At 47.7% G+C, this 24,411-nt stretch overlaps 1 protein-coding gene across 2 annotated transcripts in view; it reads left to right on the forward strand.

The window, feature by feature from the left end:
• Positions 1-611: 611 nt before the first annotated feature.
• ubr7 (ubiquitin protein ligase E3 component n-recognin 7) overlaps positions 612-24,411 on the forward strand; it is a 35,351-nt gene continuing 11,551 nt past the window's right edge. The window contains exon 1 of one of the 2 annotated variants that reach the window (XM_038727028.1): positions 612-719. In XM_038727028.1, the coding sequence (XP_038582956.1) occupies positions 627-719 (93 nt within the window). In that variant the 5' untranslated portion in view covers positions 612-626. Of the gene's footprint in view, positions 720-1,256; positions 1,417-24,411 lie in introns of those variants that run through there. The other variant, XM_038727029.1, reaches the window with a different exon arrangement.

The following is a 24,411-nucleotide window of genomic DNA, read 5'->3' on the forward strand; positions in this document are numbered from 1 at the left end:
AAAAAAAAAAAAACTAATAAAGCCAGAGGTCCAGAGCAACGAGGGGTTAAGAGTCCAGCTCAGGGACACGTCACAGTGGGAATCAAACCCCGGTCTCTCACACCAGAGCCATGTGTCTCATCCACTGCACCATCGCCACCCCACAATAAATCCATCTAATAAATGGGCCAAATGTTTGTCTCTTACTTTTAGTCCAGGTCGGGCTGGTGGAGTCCCGGAGACCGCCGCGTTCAGAGCCTGCTCCTCTTTATGTAAAGAGGTTTAGAAGATGTCGTGGACTCTCCTGGTCCAGGTGTTCCGCAGATGTTCTGAACTTGTTGTCAGGGTAACCGTGTGGATCAGCTTTAGATGCTGCACTTCCTCATTTTTTCAGCGCTTTCAGCAGTACGAAGATGGCAAGACGGCGTTACTGTCCGTGATGCGTCGACACGTCAGCGTGACGCAGAGAAGCAGAGCTCCAACCGTCTGGATGAAATCTGGCGGTGATCAGCACGATGACCTGCTCGCTGTGGGTCTGCTGAAGGGTCTGTGTTGTTGTTGTTTGTTCTCCCTCTGTTGGTGGTCTGTGTGAACAACATGTCGTTCAGCTCCACTCTCGTGTTCGACCCTTCTGCCTGTAGAGAGCGATGAACTTCAGCCTGGGTGTCCTGGGGGGTCAGAGCGTTCTGCAGAGACCACGTTGTGATCAGCGGGACATGAGCTCGGTCGTTTGCATCAAGGTGTCAAAGAATTTCTTCAAAGTATGAGAAATTGCTTTTATGATTGTGACGAGATGATGATGACGTGGAACAATTTGTTTTCAGAGAAGTTTACCAAAGCGCTGTTTGTCTTCTTTTCCATTGTTGTTATTTATAAGTATTCATTATTGTTGTTGTTATCAGTACTACTAGCAGCAGGCTTATGGGGGGACACTCCATCTTTTCTGAGGCCGTTGAAAAGGATCTGACAGTTTGTGTTTCGGGTTGGATTTGACATGAAATGCAGCAACACAGTGGAGTGATCGCTGATCTGGGATCATCACACTGCGGAGGTGAGTTGTGATTTCCGGGGAGCACTTGAATGCACCACGGAGCCTGCTGCTGTACTTCGTCGCGTCGTTAAAGTTTGCTTTCATTAAATTTTCTTTTCGGCCGCTGTAAAACTCAGGGTATCTTCCTTCTGGCTCTGTAAAATGTTTGTGTTGATTTTGTTTCTCTTTTTTTAACCCCGTGACCTCTGACCCCCCCAGTGCCGCCAAATACAATCTGCGGAAGTAAAGCGGAAGTTGTCGTGAGAAGTGGCAGCAGCTAACGTTAGCCGCGGACCGACAACAAAGATCCGATCAGACTGTTATTATCGATCATCGGCCGCTTTCCTCTCAGGTCAGACGGCGTAAACAGAGCCGTTAAAGTCCCGCCGCGGTCCTTCTTTCACTCGGTAAGTGCGTGTTTTTATTCACGCAGCAAACACTGATAGCATTAGCACGGAGCGCATTTAACGTTCACTTCTACCGATAAGCTAATAATGCTAACTGACGCTAACGAATGCTAACTGAGGCGGATCAGACTGATGGCGCGTGATCAATACTGTCTGATAGTAGACCCGCAGTAGAGACAGGGACAGACAGTAACATCAGAAACCCGCAGTAGAGACAGGGACCCGCAGTAGAGACAGGGACAGACAGTAACATCAGAAACCCGCAGTAGAGACAGAGACTGGCAGTAGAGTCAGACAGACAGTAACATCAGAGACAGACAGTAACAGTAGAGACCCACAGTAGAGTCAGACAGACAGTAACAGTAGAGACAGACAGACAGACAGTAACATCAGAGACAGACAGTAGAGACAGAGACAGACAGTAACATCAGAAACCCGCAGTAGAGACAGGGACCCGCAGTAGAGACAGGGACAGACAGTAACATCAGAAACCCGCAGTAGAGACAGGGACCCGCAGTAGAGACAGGGACAGACAGTAACATCAGAAACCCGCAGTAGAGACAGGGACCCGCAGTAGAGACAGGGACAGACAGTAACATCAGAAACCCGCAGTAGAGACAGGGACCCGCAGTAGAGACAGGGACAGACAGTAACATCAGAGACCCGCAGTAGAGACAGGGACCCGCAGTAGAGACAGGGACAGACAGTAACATCAGAGACCCGCAGTAGAGACAGGGACAGACAGTAGAGACAGAGACCCACAGTAGAGACAGGGACAGACAGTAGAGACAGAGACCCACAGTAGAGACAGGGACAGACAGTAGAGACAGGGACAGACAGTAGAGTCATACAGTAACATCAGAGACCCACAGTAGAGACAGGGACAGACAGTAGAGACAGGGACAGACAGTAGAGACAGAGACAGGCAGTAACAGTAGAGTCAGACAGTAACAGTAGAATCAGACAGTAACATCAGAGACAGACAGTAGAGACAGACAGTAGAGACAGGGACAGACAGTAGAGACAGAGACAGTAACAGTAGAGACAGACAGTAACAGTAGAGACAGACAGTAACAGTAGAGACAGACAGTAACAGTAGAGACAGGCAGTAACATCAGAGACCCACAGTAGAGACAGAGACAGACAGTAGAGACAGACAGTAACAGTAGAGACAGACAGTAACAGTAGAGTAAGACAGTAACATCAGAGACCCACAGTAGAGACAGAGACAGACAGTAACATCAGAGACCCACACTAGAGACAGAGACAGACAGTAGAGACAGAGACAGGTAGTAACAGTAGAGACAGACAGTAACATCAGAGACCCACAGTAGAGACAGAAACAGGTAGTAACAGTAGAGTCAGACAGTAACATCAGAGACCCACAGTAGAGACAGAAACAGGTAGTAGAGACAGAAACAGGTAGTAGAGACAGAGACAGGCAGTAACATCAGAGACCCACAGTAACATCAAAGACCCACAGTAACATCAGAGACCCACAGTAACATCAGAGACCCACAGTAGAGACAGGGACAGACAGTAGACACAGGGACAGACAGTAGAGACAGGGACAGACAGTAGAGACAGACAGTAGAGACAGAGACAGGCAGTAACAGTAGAGTCAGACAGTAACATCAGAGACCCACAGTAACATCAGAGACCCACAGTAACATCAGAGACCCACAGTAGAGACAGGGACAGACAGTAACATCAGAGACCCACAGTAGAGACAGAGACCCACAGTAGAGACAGACAGTAACAGTAGAGACAGACAGTAACAGTAGAGTCAGACAGTAACATCAGAGACCCACAGTAGAGACAGAGACCCACAGTAACATCAGAGACCCACAGTAGAGACAGGGACAGACAGTAACATCAGAGACCCACAGTAGAGACAGAGACAGACAGTAGAGACAGAGACAGGCAGTAACAGTAGAGTCAGACAGTAACATCAGAGACCCACAGTAGAGACAGTAACAGTAGAGACAGAGACAGTAACAGTAGAGACAGACAGTAACAGTAGAGTCAGACAGTAACATCAGAGACCCGCAGTAGAGACAGAGACAGGCAGTAACATCAGAGACCCACACTAGAGACAGAGACAGACAGTAGAGACAGAGACAGGTAGTAACAGTAGAGACAGACAGTAACATCAGAGACCCACAGTAGAGACAGAAACAGGTAGTAACAGTAGAGTCAGACAGTAACATCAGAGACCCACAGTAGAGACAGAAACAGGTAGTAGAGACAGAAACAGGTAGTAGAGACAGAAACAGGTAGTAGAGACAGAGACGGGTAGTAGAGACAGAGACAGGCAGTAGAGACAGAGACAGGCAGTAACATCAGAGACCCACAGTAACATCAAAGACCCACAGTAGACACAGGGACAGACAGTAGACACAGGGACAGACAGTAGACACAGGGACAGACAGTAGAGACAGAGACAGACAGTAGAGACAGACAGTAGAGACAGAGACAGGCAGTAACAGTAGAGTCAGACAGTAACATCAGAGACCCACAGTAACATCAGAGACCCACAGTAGAGACAGGGACAGACAGTAACATCAGAGACCCACAGTAGAGACAGAGACCCACAGTAGAGTCAGACAGTAACAGTAGAGTCAGACAGTAACAGTAGAGTCAGACAGTAACATCAGAGACCCACAGTAGAGACAGAGACCCACAGTAACATCAGAGACCCACAGTAGAGACAGGGACAGACAGTAACATCAGAGACCCACAGTAACATCAGAGACCCACAGTAACATCAGAGACCCACAGTAGAGACAGGGACAGACAGTAGAGACAGACAGTAGAGACAGAGACAGGCAGTAACAGTAGAGTCAGACAGTAACATCAGAGACCGCAGTAGAGACAGAGACAGACAGTAGAGACAGAGACAGACAGTAGAGACAGAGACAGGGACAGACAGTAGAGACAGAGACAGGCAGTAACAGTAGAGTCAGACAGTAACATCAGAGACCCACAGTAGAGACAGACAGTAACAGTAGAGACAGACAGTAACATCAGAGACCCGCAGTAGAGACAGAGACAGGCAGTAACATCAGAGACCCACACTAGAGACAGAGACAGACAGTAACATCAGAGACCCACAGTAACATCAGAGACCCACAGTAACATCAGAGACCCACAGTAGAGACAGGGACAGACAGTAACATCAGAGACCCACAGTAACATCAGAGACCCACAGTAGAGACAGAAACAGGTAGTAACAGTAGAGTCAGACAGTAACATCAGAGACCCACAGTAGAGACAGAAACAGGTAGTAGAGACAGAAACAGGTAGTAGAGACAGAGACGGGTAGTAGAGACAGAGACAGGCAGTAGAGACAGAGACAGGCAGTAACATCAGAGACCCACAGTAACATCAAAGACCCACAGTAACATCAGAGACCCACAGTAACATCAGAGACCCACAGTAGAGACAGGGACAGACAGTAGAGACAGGGACAGACAGTAGAGACAGGGACAGACAGTAGAGACAGACAGTAGAGACAGAGACAGGCAGTAACAGTAGAGTCAGACAGTAACATCAGAGACCCACAGTAACATCAGAGACCCACAGTAACATCAGAGACCCACAGTAGAGACAGGGACAGACAGTAACATCAGAGACCCACAGTAACATCAGAGACCCACAGTAACATCAGAGACCCACAGTAGAGACAGAGACCCACAGTAGAGACAGAGACCCACAGTAGAGACAGAGACCCACAGTAGAGACAGACAGTAACAGTAGAGTCAGACAGTAACAGTAGAGTCAGACAGTAACATCAGAGACCCACAGTAGAGACAGAGACCCACAGTAACATCAGAGACCCACAGTAGAGACAGGGACAGACAGTAACATCAGAGACCCACAGTAACATCAGAGACCCACAGTAACATCAGAGACCCACAGTAACATCAGAGACCCACAGTAACATCAGAGACCCACAGTAGAGACAGGGACAGACAGTAGAGACAGACAGTAGAGACAGAGACAGGCAGTAACAGTAGAGTCAGACAGTAACATCAGAGACCCACAGTAGAATCAGACAGTAACAGTAGAGTCAGACAGTAACATCAGAGACCGCAGTAGAGACAGAGACAGACAGTAGAGACAGAGACAGGCAGTAACAGTAGAGTCAGACAGTAACAGTAGAGTCAGACAGTAACATCAGAGACCCACAGTAGAGACAGACAGTAACAGTAGAGACAGACAGTAACATCAGAGACCCGCAGTAGAGACAGAGACAGGCAGTAACATCAGAGACCCACACTAGAGACAGAGACAGACAGTAACATCAGAGACCCACAGTAACATCAGAGACCCACAGTAACATCAGAGACCCACAGTAGAGACAGGGACAGACAGTAACATCAGAGACCCACAGTAACATCAGAGACCCACAGTAACATCAGAGACCCACAGTAGAGACAGACAGTAACAGTAGAGACAGACAGTAACAGTAGAGACAGACAGTAACAGTAGAGTCAGACAGTAACATCAGAGACCCACAGTAACATCAGAGACCCACAGTAACATCAGAGACCCACAGTAGAGACAGAGACAGACAGTAGAGACAGACAGTAACAGTAGAGACAGACAGTAACAGTAGAGTCAGACAGTAACAGTAGAGTCAGACAGTAACATCAGAGACCCACAGTAGAGACAGAGACCCACAGTAACATCAGAGACCCACAGTAACATCAGAGACCCACAGTAACATCAGAGACCCACAGTAGAGACAGAGACCCACAGTAACATCAGAGACCCACAGTAGAGACAGACAGTAACAGTAGAGACAGACAGTAACAGTAGAGACAGACAGTAACAGTAGAGTCAGACAGTAACATCAGAGACCCGCAGTAGAGACAGAGACAGGCAGTAACATCAGAGACCCACAGTAGAGTCAGACAGTAACAGTAGAGTCAGACAGTAACAGTAGAGTCAGACAGTAACATCAGAGACCCGCAGTAGAGACAGAGACAGGCAGTAACATCAGAGACCCACAGTAGAGACAGACAGTAACAGTAGAGTCAGACAGTAACAGTAGAGTCAGACAGTAACATCAGAGACCCGCAGTAGAGACAGAGACAGGCAGTAACATCAGAGACCCACACTAGAGACAGAGACAGACAGTAGAGACAGAGACAGGCAGTAACATCAGAGACCCACAGTAGAGACAGAGACAGGTAGTAACAGTAGAGTCAGGCAGTAACATCAGAGACAGACAGTAGAGACAGAGACAGACAGTAGAGACAGAGACAGGTAGTAACAGTAGAGTCAGACAGTAACATCAGAGACAGACAGTAGAGACAGAGACAGACAGTAGAGACAGAGACAGGTAGTAACAGTAGAGTCAGACAGTAACATCAGAGACCCACAGTAGAGACAGAAACAGGTAGTAGAGACAGAAACAGGTAGTAGAGACAGAGACAGGCAGTAACATCAGAGACCCACAGTAGAGACAGAGACAGACAGTAGAGACAGAGACAGGTAGTAACAGTAGAGTCAGACAGTAACATCAGAGACCCACGGTAGAGACAGAGACAGGCAGTAGAGACAGAGGCAGGCAGTAACAGTAGAGTCAGACAGTAACATCAGAGACCCACAGTAGAGACAGAGACCCACGGTAGAGACAGGGACAGGCAGTAACATCAGAGACAGACAGTAGAGACAGGGACAGGTAGTAACAGTAGAGTCAGACAGTAACATCAGAGACCCACGGTAGAGACAGAGACAGGCAGTAGAGACAGAGGCAGGCAGTAACAGTAGAGTCAGACAGTAACATCAGAGACCCACAGTAGAGACAGAGACCTACAGTAGAGTCAGACAGTAACATCAGAGACAGGCAGTAGAGACAGGGACAGGTAGTAACAGTAGAGTCAGACAGTAACATCAGAGACCCACGGTAGAGACAGAGACCGGCAGTAGAGACAGAGAAAGGTAGTAACAGTAGAGTCAGACAGTAACATCAGAGACCCACAGTAGAGACAGAGACCCACAGTAGAGACAGAGACAGGCAGTAGAGACAGGGACAGGCAGTAACATCAGAGACCGGCAGTAGAGACAGAGACAGGTAGTAACAGTAGAGTCAGACAGTAACATCAGAGACCCACAGTAGAGACAGAGACTGGCAGTAGAGTCAGACAGACAGTAACATCAGAGACAGACAGTAACAGTAGAGACAGACAGACAGACAGTAACATCAGAGACCCACAGTAACATCAGAGACCCACAGTAGAGACAGAGACCCACAGTAGAGTCAGACAGTAACAGTAGAGTCAGACAGTAACAGTAGAGTCAGACAGTAACAGTAGAGTCAGACAGTAACATCAGAGACCCACAGTAGAGACAGAGACCCACAGTAACATCAGAGACCCACAGTAGAGACAGGGACAGACAGTAACATCAGAGACCCACAGTAACATCAGAGACCCACAGTAACATCAGAGACCCACAGTAGAGACAGGGACAGACAGTAGAGACAGACAGTAGAGACAGAGACAGGCAGTAACAGTAGAGTCAGACAGTAACATCAGAGACAGACAGTAGAGACAGAGACAGACAGTAGAGACAGAGACAGACAGTAGAGACAGAGACAGGGACAGACAGTAGAGACAGAGACAGGGACAGACAGTAGAGACAGAGACAGGCAGTAACAGTAGAGTCAGACAGTAACATCAGAGACCCACAGTAGAGACAGACAGTAACAGTAGAGACAGACAGTAACATCAGAGACCCGCAGTAGAGACAGAGACAGGCAGTAACATCAGAGACCCACACTAGAGACAGAGACAGACAGTAACATCAGAGACCCACAGTAGAGACAGAAACAGGTAGTAGAGACAGAAACAGGTAGTAGAGACAGAGACGGGTAGTAGAGACAGAGACAGGCAGTAGAGACAGAGACAGGCAGTAACATCAGAGACCCACAGTAACATCAAAGACCCACAGTAACATCAGAGACCCACAGTAACATCAGAGACCCACAGTAACATCAGAGACCCACAGTAGAGACAGGGACAGACAGTAGAGACAGGGACAGACAGTAGAGACAGGGACAGACAGTAGAGACAGGGACAGACAGTAGAGACAGAGACAGGCAGTAACAGTAGAGTCAGACAGTAACATCAGAGTCAGACAGTAACAGTAGAGTCAGACAGTAACATCAGAGACCCACAGTAGAGACAGAGACCCACAGTAACATCAGAGACCCACAGTAGAGACAGGGACAGACAGTAACATCAGAGACCCACAGTAACATCAGAGACCCACAGTAACATCAGAGACCCACAGTAACATCAGAGACCCACAGTAACATCAGAGACCCACAGTAGAGACAGGGACAGACAGTAGAGACAGACAGTAGAGACAGAGACAGGCAGTAACAGTAGAGTCAGACAGTAACAGTAGAGTCAGACAGTAACATCAGAGACAGACAGTAGAGACAGAGACAGACAGTAGAGACAGAGACAGACAGTAGAGACAGAGACAGGGACAGACAGTAGAGACAGAGACAGGCAGTAACAGTAGAGTCAGACAGTAACATCAGAGACCCACAGTAGAGACAGACAGTAACAGTAGAGACAGACAGTAACATCAGAGACCCGCAGTAGAGACAGAGACAGGCAGTAACATCAGAGACCCACACTAGAGACAGAGACAGACAGTAACATCAGAGACCCACAGTAACATCAGAGACCCACAGTAACATCAGAGACCCACAGTAGAGACAGGGACAGACAGTAACATCAGAGACCCACAGTAACATCAGAGACCCACAGTAGAGACAGAAACAGGTAGTAACAGTAGAGTCAGACAGTAACATCAGAGACCCACAGTAGAGACAGAAACAGGTAGTAGAGACAGAAACAGGTAGTAGAGACAGAGACGGGTAGTAGAGACAGAGACAGGCAGTAGAGACAGAGACAGGCAGTAACATCAGAGACCCACAGTAACATCAGAGACCCACAGTAACATCAGAGACCCACAGTAGAGACAGGGACAGACAGTAGAGACAGGGACAGACAGTAGAGACAGACAGTAGAGACAGAGACAGGCAGTAACAGTAGAGTCAGACAGTAACATCAGAGACCCACAGTAACATCAGAGACCCACAGTAACATCAGAGACCCACAGTAGAGACAGGGACAGACAGTAACATCAGAGACCCACAGTAACATCAGAGACCCACAGTAGAGACAGAGACCCACAGTAGAGACAGACAGTAACAGTAGAGTCAGACAGTAACAGTAGAGTCAGACAGTAACATCAGAGACCCACAGTAGAGACAGAGACCCACAGTAGAGACAGAGACCCACAGTAACATCAGAGACCCACAGTAACATCAGAGACCCACAGTAACATCAGAGACCCACAGTAACATCAGAGACCCACAGTAACATCAGAGACCCACAGTAACATCAGAGACCCACAGTAGAGACAGGGACAGACAGTAACATCAGAGACCCACAGTAACATCAGAGACCCACAGTAACATCAGAGACCCACAGTAACATCAGAGACCCACAGTAACATCAGAGACCCACAGTAACATCAGAGACCCACAGTAACATCAGAGACCCACAGTAACATCAGAGAAAGACAGTAGAGACAGACAGTAACAGTAGAGACAGACAGTAACATCAGAGACCCACAGTAACATCAGAGACCCACAGTAACATCAGAGACCCACAGTAACATCAGAGACCCACAGTAGAGACAGAGACAGACAGTAGAGACAGACAGTAACAGTAGAGACAGACAGTAACAGTAGAGTCAGACAGTAACAGTAGAGTCAGACAGTAACATCAGAGACCCACAGTAGAGACAGAGACCCACAGTAACATCAGAGACCCACAGTAACATCAGAGACCCACAGTAACATCAGAGACCCACAGTAACATCAGAGACCCACAGTAACATCAGAGACCCACAGTAGAGACAGAGACCCACAGTAACATCAGAGACCCACAGTAGAGACAGAGACAGACAGTAGAGACAGACAGTAACATCAGAGACCCACAGTAGAGACAGAGACAGACAGTAGAGACAGACAGTAACAGTAGAGACAGACAGTAACAGTAGAGTCAGACAGTAACATCAGAGACCCGCAGTAGAGACAGAGACAGGCAGTAACATCAGAGACCCACAGTAGAGTCAGACAGTAACAGTAGAGTCAGACAGTAACATCAGAGACCCGCAGTAGAGACAGGCAGTAACATCAGAGACCCACAGTAGAGTCAGACAGTAACAGTAGAGTCAGACAGTAACAGTAGAGTCAGACAGTAACATCAGAGACCCGCAGTAGAGACAGAGACAGGCAGTAACATCAGAGACCCACAGTAGAGACAGAGACAGGTAGTAACAGTAGAGTCAGGCAGTAACATCAGAGACAGACAGTAGAGACAGAGACAGACAGTAGAGACAGAGACAGGTAGTAACAGTAGAGTCAGACAGTAACATCAGAGACAGACAGTAGAGACAGAGACAGACAGTAGAGACAGAGACAGGTAGTAACAGTAGAGTCAGACAGTAACATCAGAGACCCACAGTAGAGACAGAAACAGGTAGTAGAGACAGAAACAGGTAGTAGAGACAGAGACAGGTAGTAGAGACAGAGACAGGCAGTAACATCAGAGACCCACAGTAGAGACAGAGACAGACAGTAGAGACAGAGACAGGTAGTAACAGTAGAGTCAGACAGTAACATCAGAGACCCACGGTAGAGACAGAGACAGGCAGTAGAGACAGAGGCAGGCAGTAACAGTAGAGTCAGACAGTAACATCAGAGACCCACAGTAGAGACAGAGACCCACGGTAGAGACAGGGACAGGCAGTAACATCAGAGACAGACAGTAGAGACAGGGACAGGTAGTAACAGTAGAGTCAGACAGTAACATCAGAGACCCACGGTAGAGACAGAGACAGGCAGTAGAGACAGAGGAAGGCAGTAACAGTAGAGTCAGACAGTAACATCAGAGACCCACAGTAGAGACAGAGACCTACAGTAGAGTCAGACAGTAACATCAGAGACAGGCAGTAGAGACAGGGACAGGTAGTAACAGTAGAGTCAGACAGTAACATCAGAGACCCACGGTAGAGACAGAGACCGGCAGTAGAGACAGAGAAAGGTAGTAACAGTAGAGTCAGACAGTAACATCAGAGACCCACAGTAGAGACAGAGACCCACAGTAGAGACAGAGACAGGCAGTAGAGACAGGGACAGGCAGTAACATCAGAGACCGGCAGTAGAGACAGAGACAGGTAGTAACAGTAGAGTCAGACAGTAACATCAGAGACCCACAGTAGAGACAGAGACTGGCAGTAGAGTCAGACAGACAGTAACATCAGAGACAGACAGTAACAGTAGAGACAGACAGACAGACAGTAACATCAGAGACCCACAGTAACATCAGAGACCCACAGTAGAGACAGACAGTAACAGTAGAGACAGACAGTAACAGTAGAGTCAGACAGTAACAGTAGAGTCAGACAGTAACATCAGAGACCCACAGTAGAGACAGAGACCCACAGTAACATCAGAGACCCACAGTAGAGACAGGGACAGACAGTAACATCAGAGACCCACAGTAACATCAGAGACCCACAGTAACATCAGAGACCCACAGTAGAGACAGGGACAGACAGTAGAGACAGACAGTAGAGACAGAGACAGGCAGTAACAGTAGAGACAGACAGTAACATCAGACACAGACAGTAGAGACAGAGACAGACAGTAGAGACAGAGACAGGGACAGACAGTAGAGACAGAGACAGGCAGTAACAGTAGAGTCAGACAGTAACATCAGAGACCCACAGTAGAGACAGACAGTAACAGTAGAGACAGACAGTAACATCAGAGACCCGCAGTAGAGACAGAGACAGGCAGTAACATCAGAGACCCACACTAGAGACAGAGACAGACAGTAACATCAGAGACCCACAGTAACATCAGAGACCCACAGTAACATCAGAGACCCACAGTAGAGACAGGGACAGACAGTAACATCAGAGACCCACAGTAACATCAGAGACCCACAGTAGAGACAGAAACAGGTAGTAACAGTAGAGTCAGACAGTAACATCAGAGACCCACAGTAGAGACAGAAACAGGTAGTAGAGACAGAAACAGGTAGTAGAGACAGAGACGGGTAGTAGAGACAGAGACAGGCAGTAGAGACAGAGACAGGCAGTAGAGACAGAGACAGGCAGTAACATCAGAGACCCACAGTAACATCAAAGACCCACAGTAACATCAGAGACCCACAGTAGAGACAGGGACAGACAGTAGAGACAGGGACAGACAGTAGAGACAGGGACAGACAGTAGAGACAGACAGTAGAGACAAAGACAGGCAGTAACAGTAGAGACAGACAGTAACAGTAGAGACAGACAGTAACATCAGAGACCCACAGTAACATCAGAGACCCACAGTAGAGACAGGGACAGACAGTAACATCAGAGACCCACAGTAACATCAGAGACCCACAGTAACATCAGAGACCCACAGTAACATCAGAGACCCACAGTAACATCAGAGACCCACAGTAACATCAGAGACCCACAGTAACATCAGAGACCCACAGTAACATCAGAGACCCACAGTAGAGACAGAGACAGACAGTAGAGACAGACAGTAACAGTAGAGACAGACAGTAACAGTAGAGACAGACAGTAACAGTAGAGACAGACAGTAACAGTAGAGACAGACAGTAACATCAGAGACCCGCAGTAGAGACAGAGACAGGCAGTAACATCAGAGACCCACAGTAGAGTCAGACAGTAACAGTAGAGTCAGACAGTAACAGTAGAGTCAGACAGTAACATCAGAGACCCGCAGTAGAGACAGAGACAGGCAGTAACATCAGAGACCCACAGTAGAGTCAGACAGTAACAGTAGAGTCAGACAGTAACAGTAGAGTCAGACAGTAACATCAGAGACCCGCAGTAGAGACAGAGACAGGCAGTAACATCAGAGACCCACACTAGAGACAGAGACAGACAGTAGAGACAGAGACAGGCAGTAACATCAGAGACCCACAGTAGAGACAGAGACAGGTAGTAACAGTAGAGTCAGGCAGTAACATCAGAGACAGACAGTAGAGACAGAGACAGACAGTAGAGACAGAGACAGGTAGTAACAGTAGAGTCAGACAGTAACATCAGAGACAGACAGTAGAGACAGAGACAGACAGTAGAGACAGAGACAGGTAGTAACAGTAGAGTCAGACAGTAACATCAGAGACCCACAGTAGAGACAGAAACAGGTAGTAGAGACAGAAACAGGTAGTAGAGACAGAGACAGGTAGTAGAGACAGAGACAGGCAGTAACATCAGAGACCCACAGTAGAGACAGAGACAGACAGTAGAGACAGAGACAGGTAGTAACAGTAGAGTCAGACAGTAACATCAGAGACCCACGGTAGAGACAGAGACAGGCAGTAGAGACAGAGGCAGGCAGTAACAGTAGAGTCAGACAGTAACATCAGAGACCCACAGTAGAGACAGAGACCCACGGTAGAGACAGGGACAGGCAGTAACATCAGAGACAGACAGTAGAGACAGGGACAGGTAGTAACAGTAGAGTCAGACAGTAACATCAGAGACCCACGGTAGAGACAGAGACAGGCAGTAGAGACAGAGGCAGGCAGTAACAGTAGAGTCAGACAGTAACATCAGAGACCCACAGTAGAGACAGAGACCTACAGTAGAGTCAGACAGTAACATCAGAGACAGGCAGTAGAGACAGGGACAGGTAGTAACAGTAGAGTCAGACAGTAACATCAGAGACCCACGGTAGAGACAGAGACCGGCAGTAGAGACAGAGAAAGGTAGTAACAGTAGAGTCAGACAGTAACATCAGAGACCCACAGTAGAGACAGAGACCCACAGTAGAGACAGAGACAGGCAGTAGAGACAGGGACAGGCAGTAACATCAGAGACCGGCAGTAGAGACAGAGACAGGTAGTAACAGTAGAGTCAGACAGTAACATCAGAGACCCACAGTAGAGACAGAGACTGGCAGTAGAGTCAGACAGACAGTAACATCAGAGACAGACAGTAACAGTAGAGACAGACAGACAGACAGTAACATCAGAGACCCACAGTAACATCAGAGACCCACAGTAGAGACAGAGACCCACAGTAGAGACAGACAGTAACAGTAGAGACAGACAGTAACAGTAGAGTCAGACAGTAACAGTAGAGTCAGACAGTAACATCAGAGACCCACAGTAGAGACAGAGACCCACAGTAACATCAGAGACCCACAGTAGAGACAGGGACAGACAGTAACATCAGAGACCCACAGTAACATCAGAGACCCACAGTAACATCAGAGACCCACAGTAACATCAGAGACCCACAGTAGAGACAGGGACAGACAGTAGAGACAGACAGTAGAGACAGAGACAGGCAGTAACAGTAGAGTCAGACAGTAACATCAGAGACCGCAGTAGAGACAGAGACAGACAGTAGAGACAGAGACAGACAGTAGAGACAGAGACAGGGACAGACAGTAGAGACAGAGACAGGCAGTAACAGTAGAGTCAGACAGTAACATCAGAGACCCACAGTAGAGACAGACAGTAACATCAGAGACCCGCAGTAGAGACAGAGACAGGCAGTAACATCAGAGACCCACACTAGAGACAGAGACCCACAGTAACATCAGAGACCCACAGTTACATCAGAGACCCACAGTAACATCAGAGACCCACAGTAGAGACAGGGACAGACAGTAACATCAGAGACCCACAGTAACATCAGAGACCCACAGTAACATCAGAGACCCACAGTAACATCAGAGACCCACAGTAACATCAGAGACCCACAGTAGAGACAGAGACAGACAGTAGAGACAGACAGTAACAGTAGAGACAGACAGTAACAGTAGAGTCAGACAGTAACATCAGAGACCCACAGTAACATCAGAGACCCACAGTAGAGACAGAGACAGACAGTAGAGACAGACAGTAACAGTAGAGACAGACAGTAACAGTAGAGTCAGACAGTAACAGTAGAGTCAGACAGTAACATCAGAGACCCACAGTAACATCAGAGACCCACAGTAACATCAGAGACCCACAGTAACATCAGAGACCCACAGTAGAGACAGAGACCCACAGTAACATCAGAGACCCACAGTAGAGACAGAGACAGACAGTAGAGACAGACAGTAACATCAGAGACAGACAGTAACATCAGAGACCCACAGTAGAGACAGAGACAGACAGTAGAGACAGACAGTAACAGTAGAGACAGACAGTAACAGTAGAGACAGACAGTAACAGTAGAGACAGACAGTAACAGTAGAGTCAGACAGTAACATCAGAGACCCGCAGTAGAGACAGAGACAGGCAGTAACATCAGAGACCCACAGTAGAGTCAGACAGTAACAGTAGAGTCAGACAGTAACATCAGAGACCCGCAGTAGAGACAGAGACAGGCAGTAACATCAGAGACCCACAGTAGAGTCAGACAGTAACAGTAGAGTCAGACAGTAACAGTAGAGTCAGACAGTAACATCAGAGACCCGCAGTAGAGACAGAGACAGGCAGTAACATCAGAGACCCACACTAGAGACAGAGACAGACAGTAGAGACAGAGACAGGCAGTAACATCAGAGACCCACAGTAGAGACAGAGACAGGTAGTAACAGTAGAGTCAGGCAGTAACATCAGAGACAGACAGTAGAGACAGAGACAGACAGTAGAGACAGAGACAGGTAGTAACAGTAGAGTCAGACAGTAACATCAGAGACAGACAGTAGAGACAGAGACAGACAGTAGAGACAGAGACAGGTAGTAACAGTAGAGTCAGACAGTAACATCAGAGACCCACAGTAGAGACAGAAACAGGTAGTAGAGACAGAAACAGGTAGTAGAGACAGAAACAGGTAGTAGAGACAGAGACAGGTAGTAGAGACAGAGACAGGCAGTAACATCAGAGACCCACAGTAGAGACAGAGACAGACAGTAGAGACAGAGACAGGTAGTAACAGTAGAGTCAGACAGTAACATCAGAGACCCACGGTAGAGACAGAGGCAGGCAGTAACAGTAGAGTCAGACAGTAACATCAGAGACCCACAGTAGAGACAGAGACCCACGGTAGAGACAGGGACAGGCAGTAACATCAGAGACAGACAGTAGAGACAGGGACAGGTAGTAACAGTAGAGTCAGACAGTAACATCAGAGACCCACGGTAGAGACAGAGACAGGCAGTAGAGACAGAGGAAGGCAGTAACAGTAGAGTCAGACAGTAACATCAGAGACCCACAGTAGAGACAGAGACCTACAGTAGAGTCAGACAGTAACATCAGAGACAGGCAGTAGAGACAGGGACAGGTAGTAACAGTAGAGTCAGACAGTAACATCAGAGACCCACGGTAGAGACAGAGACCGGCAGTAGAGACAGAGAAAGGTAGTAACAGTAGAGTCAGACAGTAACATCAGAGACCCACAGTAGAGACAGAGACCCACAGTAGAGACAGAGACAGGCAGTAGAGACAGGGACAGGCAGTAACATCAGAGACCGGCAGTAGAGACAGAGACAGGTAGTAACAGTAGAGTCAGACAGTAACATCAGAGACCCACAGTAGAGACAGAGACTGGCAGTAGAGTCAGACAGACAGTAACATCAGAGACAGACAGTAACAGTAGAGACAGACAGACAGACAGTAACATCAGAGACCCACAGTAACATCAGAGACCCACAGTAGAGACAGAGACCCACAGTAGAGACAGACAGTAACAGTAGAGACAGACAGTAACAGTAGAGTCAGACAGTAACAGTAGAGTCAGACAGTAACATCAGAGACCCACAGTAACATCAGAGACCCACAGTAGAGACAGGGACAGACAGTAACATCAGAGACCCACAGTAACATCAGAGACCCACAGTAACATCAGAGACCCACAGTAGAGACAGGGACAGACAGTAGAGACAGACAGTAGAGACAGAGACAGGCAGTAACAGTAGAGTCAGACAGTAACATCAGAGACAGACAGTAGAGACAGAGACAGACAGTAGAGACAGAGACAGACAGTAGAGACAGAGACAGGGACAGACAGTAGAGACAGAGACAGGCAGTAACAGTAGAGTCAGACAGTAACATCAGAGACCCACAGTAGAGACAGACAGTAACAGTAGAGACAGACAGTAACATCAGAGACCCGCAGTAGAGACAGAGACAGGCAGTAACATCAGAGACCCACACTAGAGACAGAGACAGACAGTAACATCAGAGACCCACAGTAACATCAGAGACCCACAGTAACATCAGAGACCCACAGTAACATCAGAGACCCACAGTAGAGACAGGGACAGACAGTAACATCAGAGACCCACAGTAACATCAGAGACCCACAGTAGAGACAGAAACAGGTAGTAACAGTAGAGTCAGACAGTAACATCAGAGACCCACAGTAGAGACAGAAACAGGTAGTAGAGACAGAAACAGGTAGTAGAGACAGAGACGGGTAGTAGAGACAGAGACAGGCAGTAGAGACAGAGACAGGCAGTAACATCAGAGACCCACAGTAACATCAAAGACCCACAGTAACATCAGAGACCCACAGTAACATCAGAGACCCACAGTAGAGACAGGGACAGACAGTAGAGACAGGGACAGACAGTAGAGACAGGGACAGACAGTAGAGACAGAGACAGGCAGTAACAGTAGAGTCAGACAGTAACATCAGAGACCCACAGTAACATCAGAGACCCACAGTAACATCAGAGACCCACAGTAGAGACAGGGACAGACAGTAACATCAGAGACCCACAGTAACATCAGAGACCCACAGTAACATCAGAGACCCACAGTAGAGACAGAGACCCACAGTAGAGACAGACAGTAACAGTAGAGTCAGACAGTAACAGTAGAGTCAGACAGTAACATCAGAGACCCACAGTAGAGACAGAGACCCACAGTAACATCAGAGACCCACAGTAGAGACAGGGACAGACAGTAACATCAGAGACCCACAGTAACATCAGAGACCCACAGTAACATCAGAGACCCACAGTAACATCAGAGACCCACAGTAACATCAGAGACCCACAGTAGAGACAGGGACAGACAGTAGAGACAGACAGTAGAGACAGAGACAGGCAGTAACAGTAGAGTCAGACAGTAACATCAGAGACCCACAGTAGAATCAGACAGTAACAGTAGAGTCAGACAGTAACATCAGAGACCGCAGTAGAGACAGAGACAGACAGTAGAGACAGAGACAGGCAGTAACAGTAGAGTCAGACAGTAACATCAGAGACCCACAGTAGAGACAGACAGTAACAGTAGAGACAGACAGTAACATCAGAGACCCGCAGTAGAGACAGAGACAGGCAGTAACATCAGAGACCCACACTAGAGACAGAGACAGACAGTAACATCAGAGACCCACAGTAACATCAGAGACCCACAGTAACATCAGAGACCCACAGTAGAGACAGGGACAGACAGTAACATCAGAGACCCACAGTAACATCAGAGACCCACAGTAACATCAGAGACCCACAGTAGAGACAGAGACAGACAGTAGAGACAGACAGTAACAGTAGAGACAGACAGTAACAGTAGAGTCAGACAGTAACATCAGAGACCCACAGTAACATCAGAGACCCACAGTAGAGACAGAGACAGACAGTAGAGACAGACAGTAACAGTAGAGACAGACAGTAACAGTAGAGTCAGACAGTAACAGTAGAGTCAGACAGTAACATCAGAGACCCACAGTAGAGACAGAGACCCACAGTAACATCAGAGACCCACAGTAACATCAGAGACCCACAGTAACATCAGAGACCCACAGTAACATCAGAGACCCACAGTAACATCAGAGACCCACAGTAACATCAGAGACCCACAGTAACATCAGAGACCCACAGTAGAGACAGAGACCCACAGTAACATCAGAGACCCACAGTAGAGACAGAGACAGACAGTAGAGACAGACAGTAACAGTAGAGACAGACAGTAACATCAGAGACCCACAGTAGAGACAGAGACAGACAGTAGAGACAGACAGTAACAGTAGAGACAGACAGTAACAGTAGAGACAGACAGTAACAGTAGAGTCAGACAGTAACAGTAGAGTCAGACAGTAACAGTAGAGTCAGACAGTAACATCAGAGACCCGCAGTAGAGACAGAGACAGGCAGTAACATCAGAGACCCACAGTAGAGTCAGACAGTAACAGTAGAGTCAGACAGTAACAGTAGAGTCAGACAGTAACATCAGAGACCCGCAGTAGAGACAGAGACAGGCAGTAACATCAGAGACCCACACTAGAGACAGAGACAGACAGTAGAGACAGAGACAGGCAGTAACATCAGAGACCCACAGTAGAGACAGAGACAGGTAGTAACAGTAGAGTCAGGCAGTAACATCAGAGACAGACAGTAGAGACAGAGACAGACAGTAGAGACAGAGACAGGTAGTAACAGTAGAGACAGACAGTAACATCAGAGACAGACAGTAGAGACAGAGACAGACAGTAGAGACAGAGACAGGTAGTAACAGTAGAGTCAGACAGTAACATCAGAGACCCACAGTAGAGACAGAAACAGGTAGTAGAGACAGAAACAGGTAGTAGAGACAGAGACAGGTAGTAGAGACAGAGACAGGCAGTAACATCAGAGACCCACAGTAGAGACAGAGACAGACAGTAGAGACAGAGACAGGTAGTAACAGTAGAGTCAGACAGTAACATCAGAGACCCACGGTAGAGACAGAGACAGGCAGTAGAGACAGAGGCAGGCAGTAACAGTAGAGTCAGACAGTAACATCAGAGACCCACAGTAGAGACAGAGACCCACGGTAGAGACAGGGACAGGCAGTAACATCAGAGACAGACAGTAGAGACAGGGACAGGTAGTAACAGTAGAGTCAGACAGTAACATCAGAGACCCACGGTAGAGACAGAGACAGGCAGTAGAGACAGAGGCAGGCAGTAACAGTAGAGTCAGACAGTAACATCAGAGACCCACAGTAGAGACAGAGACCTACAGTAGAGTCAGACAGTAACATCAGAGACAGGCAGTAGAGACAGGGACAGGTAGTAACAGTAGAGTCAGACAGTAACATCAGAGACCCACGGTAGAGACAGAGACCGGCAGTAGAGACAGAGAAAGGTAGTAACAGTAGAGTCAGACAGTAACATCAGAGACCCACAGTAGAGACAGAGACCCACAGTAGAGACAGAGACAGGCAGTAGAGACAGGGACAGGCAGTAACATCAGAGACCGGCAGTAGAGACAGAGACAGGTAGTAACAGTAGAGTCAGACAGTAACATCAGAGACCCACAGTAGAGACAGAGACTGGCAGTAGAGTCAGACAGACAGTAACATCAGAGACAGACAGTAACAGTAGAGACAGACAGACAGACAGTAACATCAGAGACCCACAGTAACATCAGAGACCCACAGTAGAGACAGAGACCCACAGTAGAGACAGACAGTAACAGTAGAGACAGACAGTAACAGTAGAGTCAGACAGTAACAGTAGAGTCAGACAGTAACATCAGAGACCCACAGTAACATCAGAGACCCACAGTAACATCAGAGACCCACAGTAGAGACAGGGACAGACAGTAACATCAGAGACCCACAGTAACATCAGAGACCCACAGTAACATCAGAGACCCACAGTAACATCAGAGACCCACAGTAGAGACAGGGACAGACAGTAGAGACAGACAGTAGAGACAGAGACAGGCAGTAACAGTAGAGTCAGACAGTAACATCAGAGACCGCAGTAGAGACAGAGACAGACAGTAGAGACAGAGACAGACAGTAGAGACAGAGACAGGGACAGACAGTAGAGACAGAGACAGGCAGTAACAGTAGAGTCAGACAGTAACATCAGAGACCCACAGTAGAGACAGACAGTAACAGTAGAGACAGACAGTAACATCAGAGACCCGCAGTAGAGACAGAGACAGGCAGTAACATCAGAGACCCACACTAGAGACAGAGACAGACAGTAACATCAGAGACCCACAGTAACATCAGAGACCCACAGTAACATCAGAGACCCACAGTAGAGACAGGGACAGACAGTAACATCAGAGACCCACAGTAACATCAGAGACCCACAGTAGAGACAGAAACAGGTAGTAACAGTAGAGTCAGACAGTAACATCAGAGACCCACAGTAGAGACAGAAACAGGTAGTAGAGACAGAAACAGGTAGTAGAGACAGAGACGGGTAGTAGAGACAGAGACGGGTAGTAGAGACAGAGACAGGCAGTAGAGACAGAGACAGGCAGTAACATCAGAGACCCACAGTAACATCAAAGACCCACAGTAACATCAGAGACCCACAGTAACATCAGAGACCCACAGTAGAGACAGGGACAGACAGTAGAGACAGGGACAGACAGTAGAGACAGGGACAGACAGTAGAGACAGGGACAGACAGTAGAGACAGACAGTAGAGACAGAGACAGGCAGTAACAGTAGAGTCAGACAGTAACATCAGAGACCCACAGTAACATCAGAGACCCACAGTAACATCAGAGACCCACAGTAGAGACAGGGACAGACAGTAACATCAGAGACCCACAGTAACATCAGAGACCCACAGTAACATCAGAGACCCACAGTAGAGACAGAGACCCACAGTAGAGACAGAGACCCACAGTAGAGACAGACAGTAACAGTAGAGTCAGACAGTAACAGTAGAGTCAGACAGTAACATCAGAGACCCACAGTAGAGACAGAGACCCACAGTAACATCAGAGACCCACAGTAGAGACAGGGACAGACAGTAACATCAGAGACCCACAGTAACATCAGAGACCCACAGTAACATCAGAGACCCACAGTAGAGACAGGGACAGACAGTAGAGACAGACAGTAGAGACAGAGACAGGCAGTAACAGTAGAGTCAGACAGTAACATCAGAGACCCACAGTAGAATCAGACAGTAACAGTAGAGTCAGACAGTAACATCAGAGACCGCAGTAGAGACAGAGACAGACAGTAGAGACAGAGACAGGCAGTAACAGTAGAGTCAGACAGTAACATCAGAGACCCACAGTAGAGACAGACAGTAACAGTAGAGACAGACAGTAACATCAGAGACCCGCAGTAGAGACAGAGACAGGCAGTAACATCAGAGACCCACACTAGAGACAGAGACAGACAGTAACATCAGAGACCCACAGTAACATCAGAGACCCACAGTAACATCAGAGACCCACAGTAGAGACAGGGACAGACAGTAACATCAGAGACCCACAGTAACATCAGAGACCCACAGTAACATCAGAGACCCACAGTAACATCAGAGACCCACAGTAACATCAGAGACCCACAGTAACATCAGAGACCCACAGTAACATCAGAGACCCACAGTAGAGACAGAGACAGACAGTAGAGACAGACAGTAACAGTAGAGACAGACAGTAACAGTAGAGACAGACAGTAACAGTAGAGTCAGACAGTAACATCAGAGACCCACAGTAACATCAGAGACCCACAGTAGAGACAGAGACAGACAGTAGAGACAGACAGTAACAGTAGAGTCAGACAGTAACAGTAGAGTCAGACAGTAACAGTAGAGTCAGACAGTAACATCAGAGACCCACAGTAGAGACAGAGACCCACAGTAGAGACAGAGACCCACAGTAACATCAGAGACCCACAGTAACATCAGAGACCCACAGTAACATCAGAGACCCACAGTAACATCAGAGACCCACAGTAACATCAGAGACCCACAGTAACATCAGAGACCCACAGTAACATCAGAGACCCACAGTAGAGACAGAGACCCACAGTAACATCAGAGACCCACAGTAGAGACAGAGACAGACAGTAGAGACAGACAGTAACAGTAGAGACAGACAGTAACATCAGAGACCCACAGTAGAGACAGAGACAGACAGTAGAGACAGACAGTAACAGTAGAGACAGACAGTAACAGTAGAGTCAGACAGTAACATCAGAGACCCGCAGTAGAGACAGAGACAGGCAGTAACATCAGAGACCCACAGTAGAGTCAGACAGTAACAGTAGAGTCAGACAGTAACAGTAGAGTCAGACAGTAACATCAGAGACCCGCAGTAGAGACAGAGACAGGCAGTAACATCAGAGACCCACAGTAGAGACAGACAGTAACAGTAGAGTCAGACAGTAACAGTAGTGTCAGACAGTAACATCAGAGACCCGCAGTAGAGACAGAGACAGGCAGTAACATCAGAGACCCACACTAGAGACAGAGACAGACAGTAGAGACAGAGACAGGCAGTAACATCAGAGACCCACAGTAGAGACAGAGACAGGTAGTAACAGTAGAGTCAGGCAGTAACATCAGAGACAGACAGTAGAGACAGAGACAGACAGTAGAGACAGAGACAGGTAGTAACAGTAGAGTCAGACAGTAACATCAGAGACAGACAGTAGAGACAGAGACAGACAGTAGAGACAGAGACAGGTAGTAACAGTAGAGTCAGACAGTAACATCAGAGACCCACAGTAGAGACAGAAACAGGTAGTAGAGACAGAAACAGGTAGTAGAGACAGAGACAGGTAGTAGAGACAGAGACAGGCAGTAACATCAGAGACCCACAGTAGAGACAGAGACAGACAGTAGAGACAGAGACAGGTAGTAACAGTAGAGTCAGACAGTAACATCAGAGACCCACGGTAGAGACAGAGACAGGCAGTAGAGACAGAGGCAGGCAGTAACAGTAGAGTCAGACAGTAACATCAGAGACCCACAGTAGAGACAGAGACCCACGGTAGAGACAGGGACAGGCAGTAACATCAGAGACAGACAGTAGAGACAGGGACAGACAGTAGAGACAGAGACAGGCAGTAACATCAGAGACCCACAGTAGAGACAGAGACAGGTAGTAACAGTAGAGTCAGGCAGTAACATCAGAGACAGACAGTAGAGACAGAGACAGACAGTAGAGACAGAGACAGGTAGTAACAGTAGAGTCAGACAGTAACATCAGAGACAGACAGTAG

This window comes from Micropterus salmoides, unplaced genomic scaffold, assembly GCF_014851395.1.
Source record: "Micropterus salmoides isolate LMB-PRFRI ecotype aquatic unplaced genomic scaffold, ASM1485139v1 Ms_hic_scaffold_18, whole genome shotgun sequence".
NCBI lineage: Eukaryota > Metazoa > Chordata > Actinopteri > Centrarchiformes > Centrarchidae > Micropterus > Micropterus salmoides.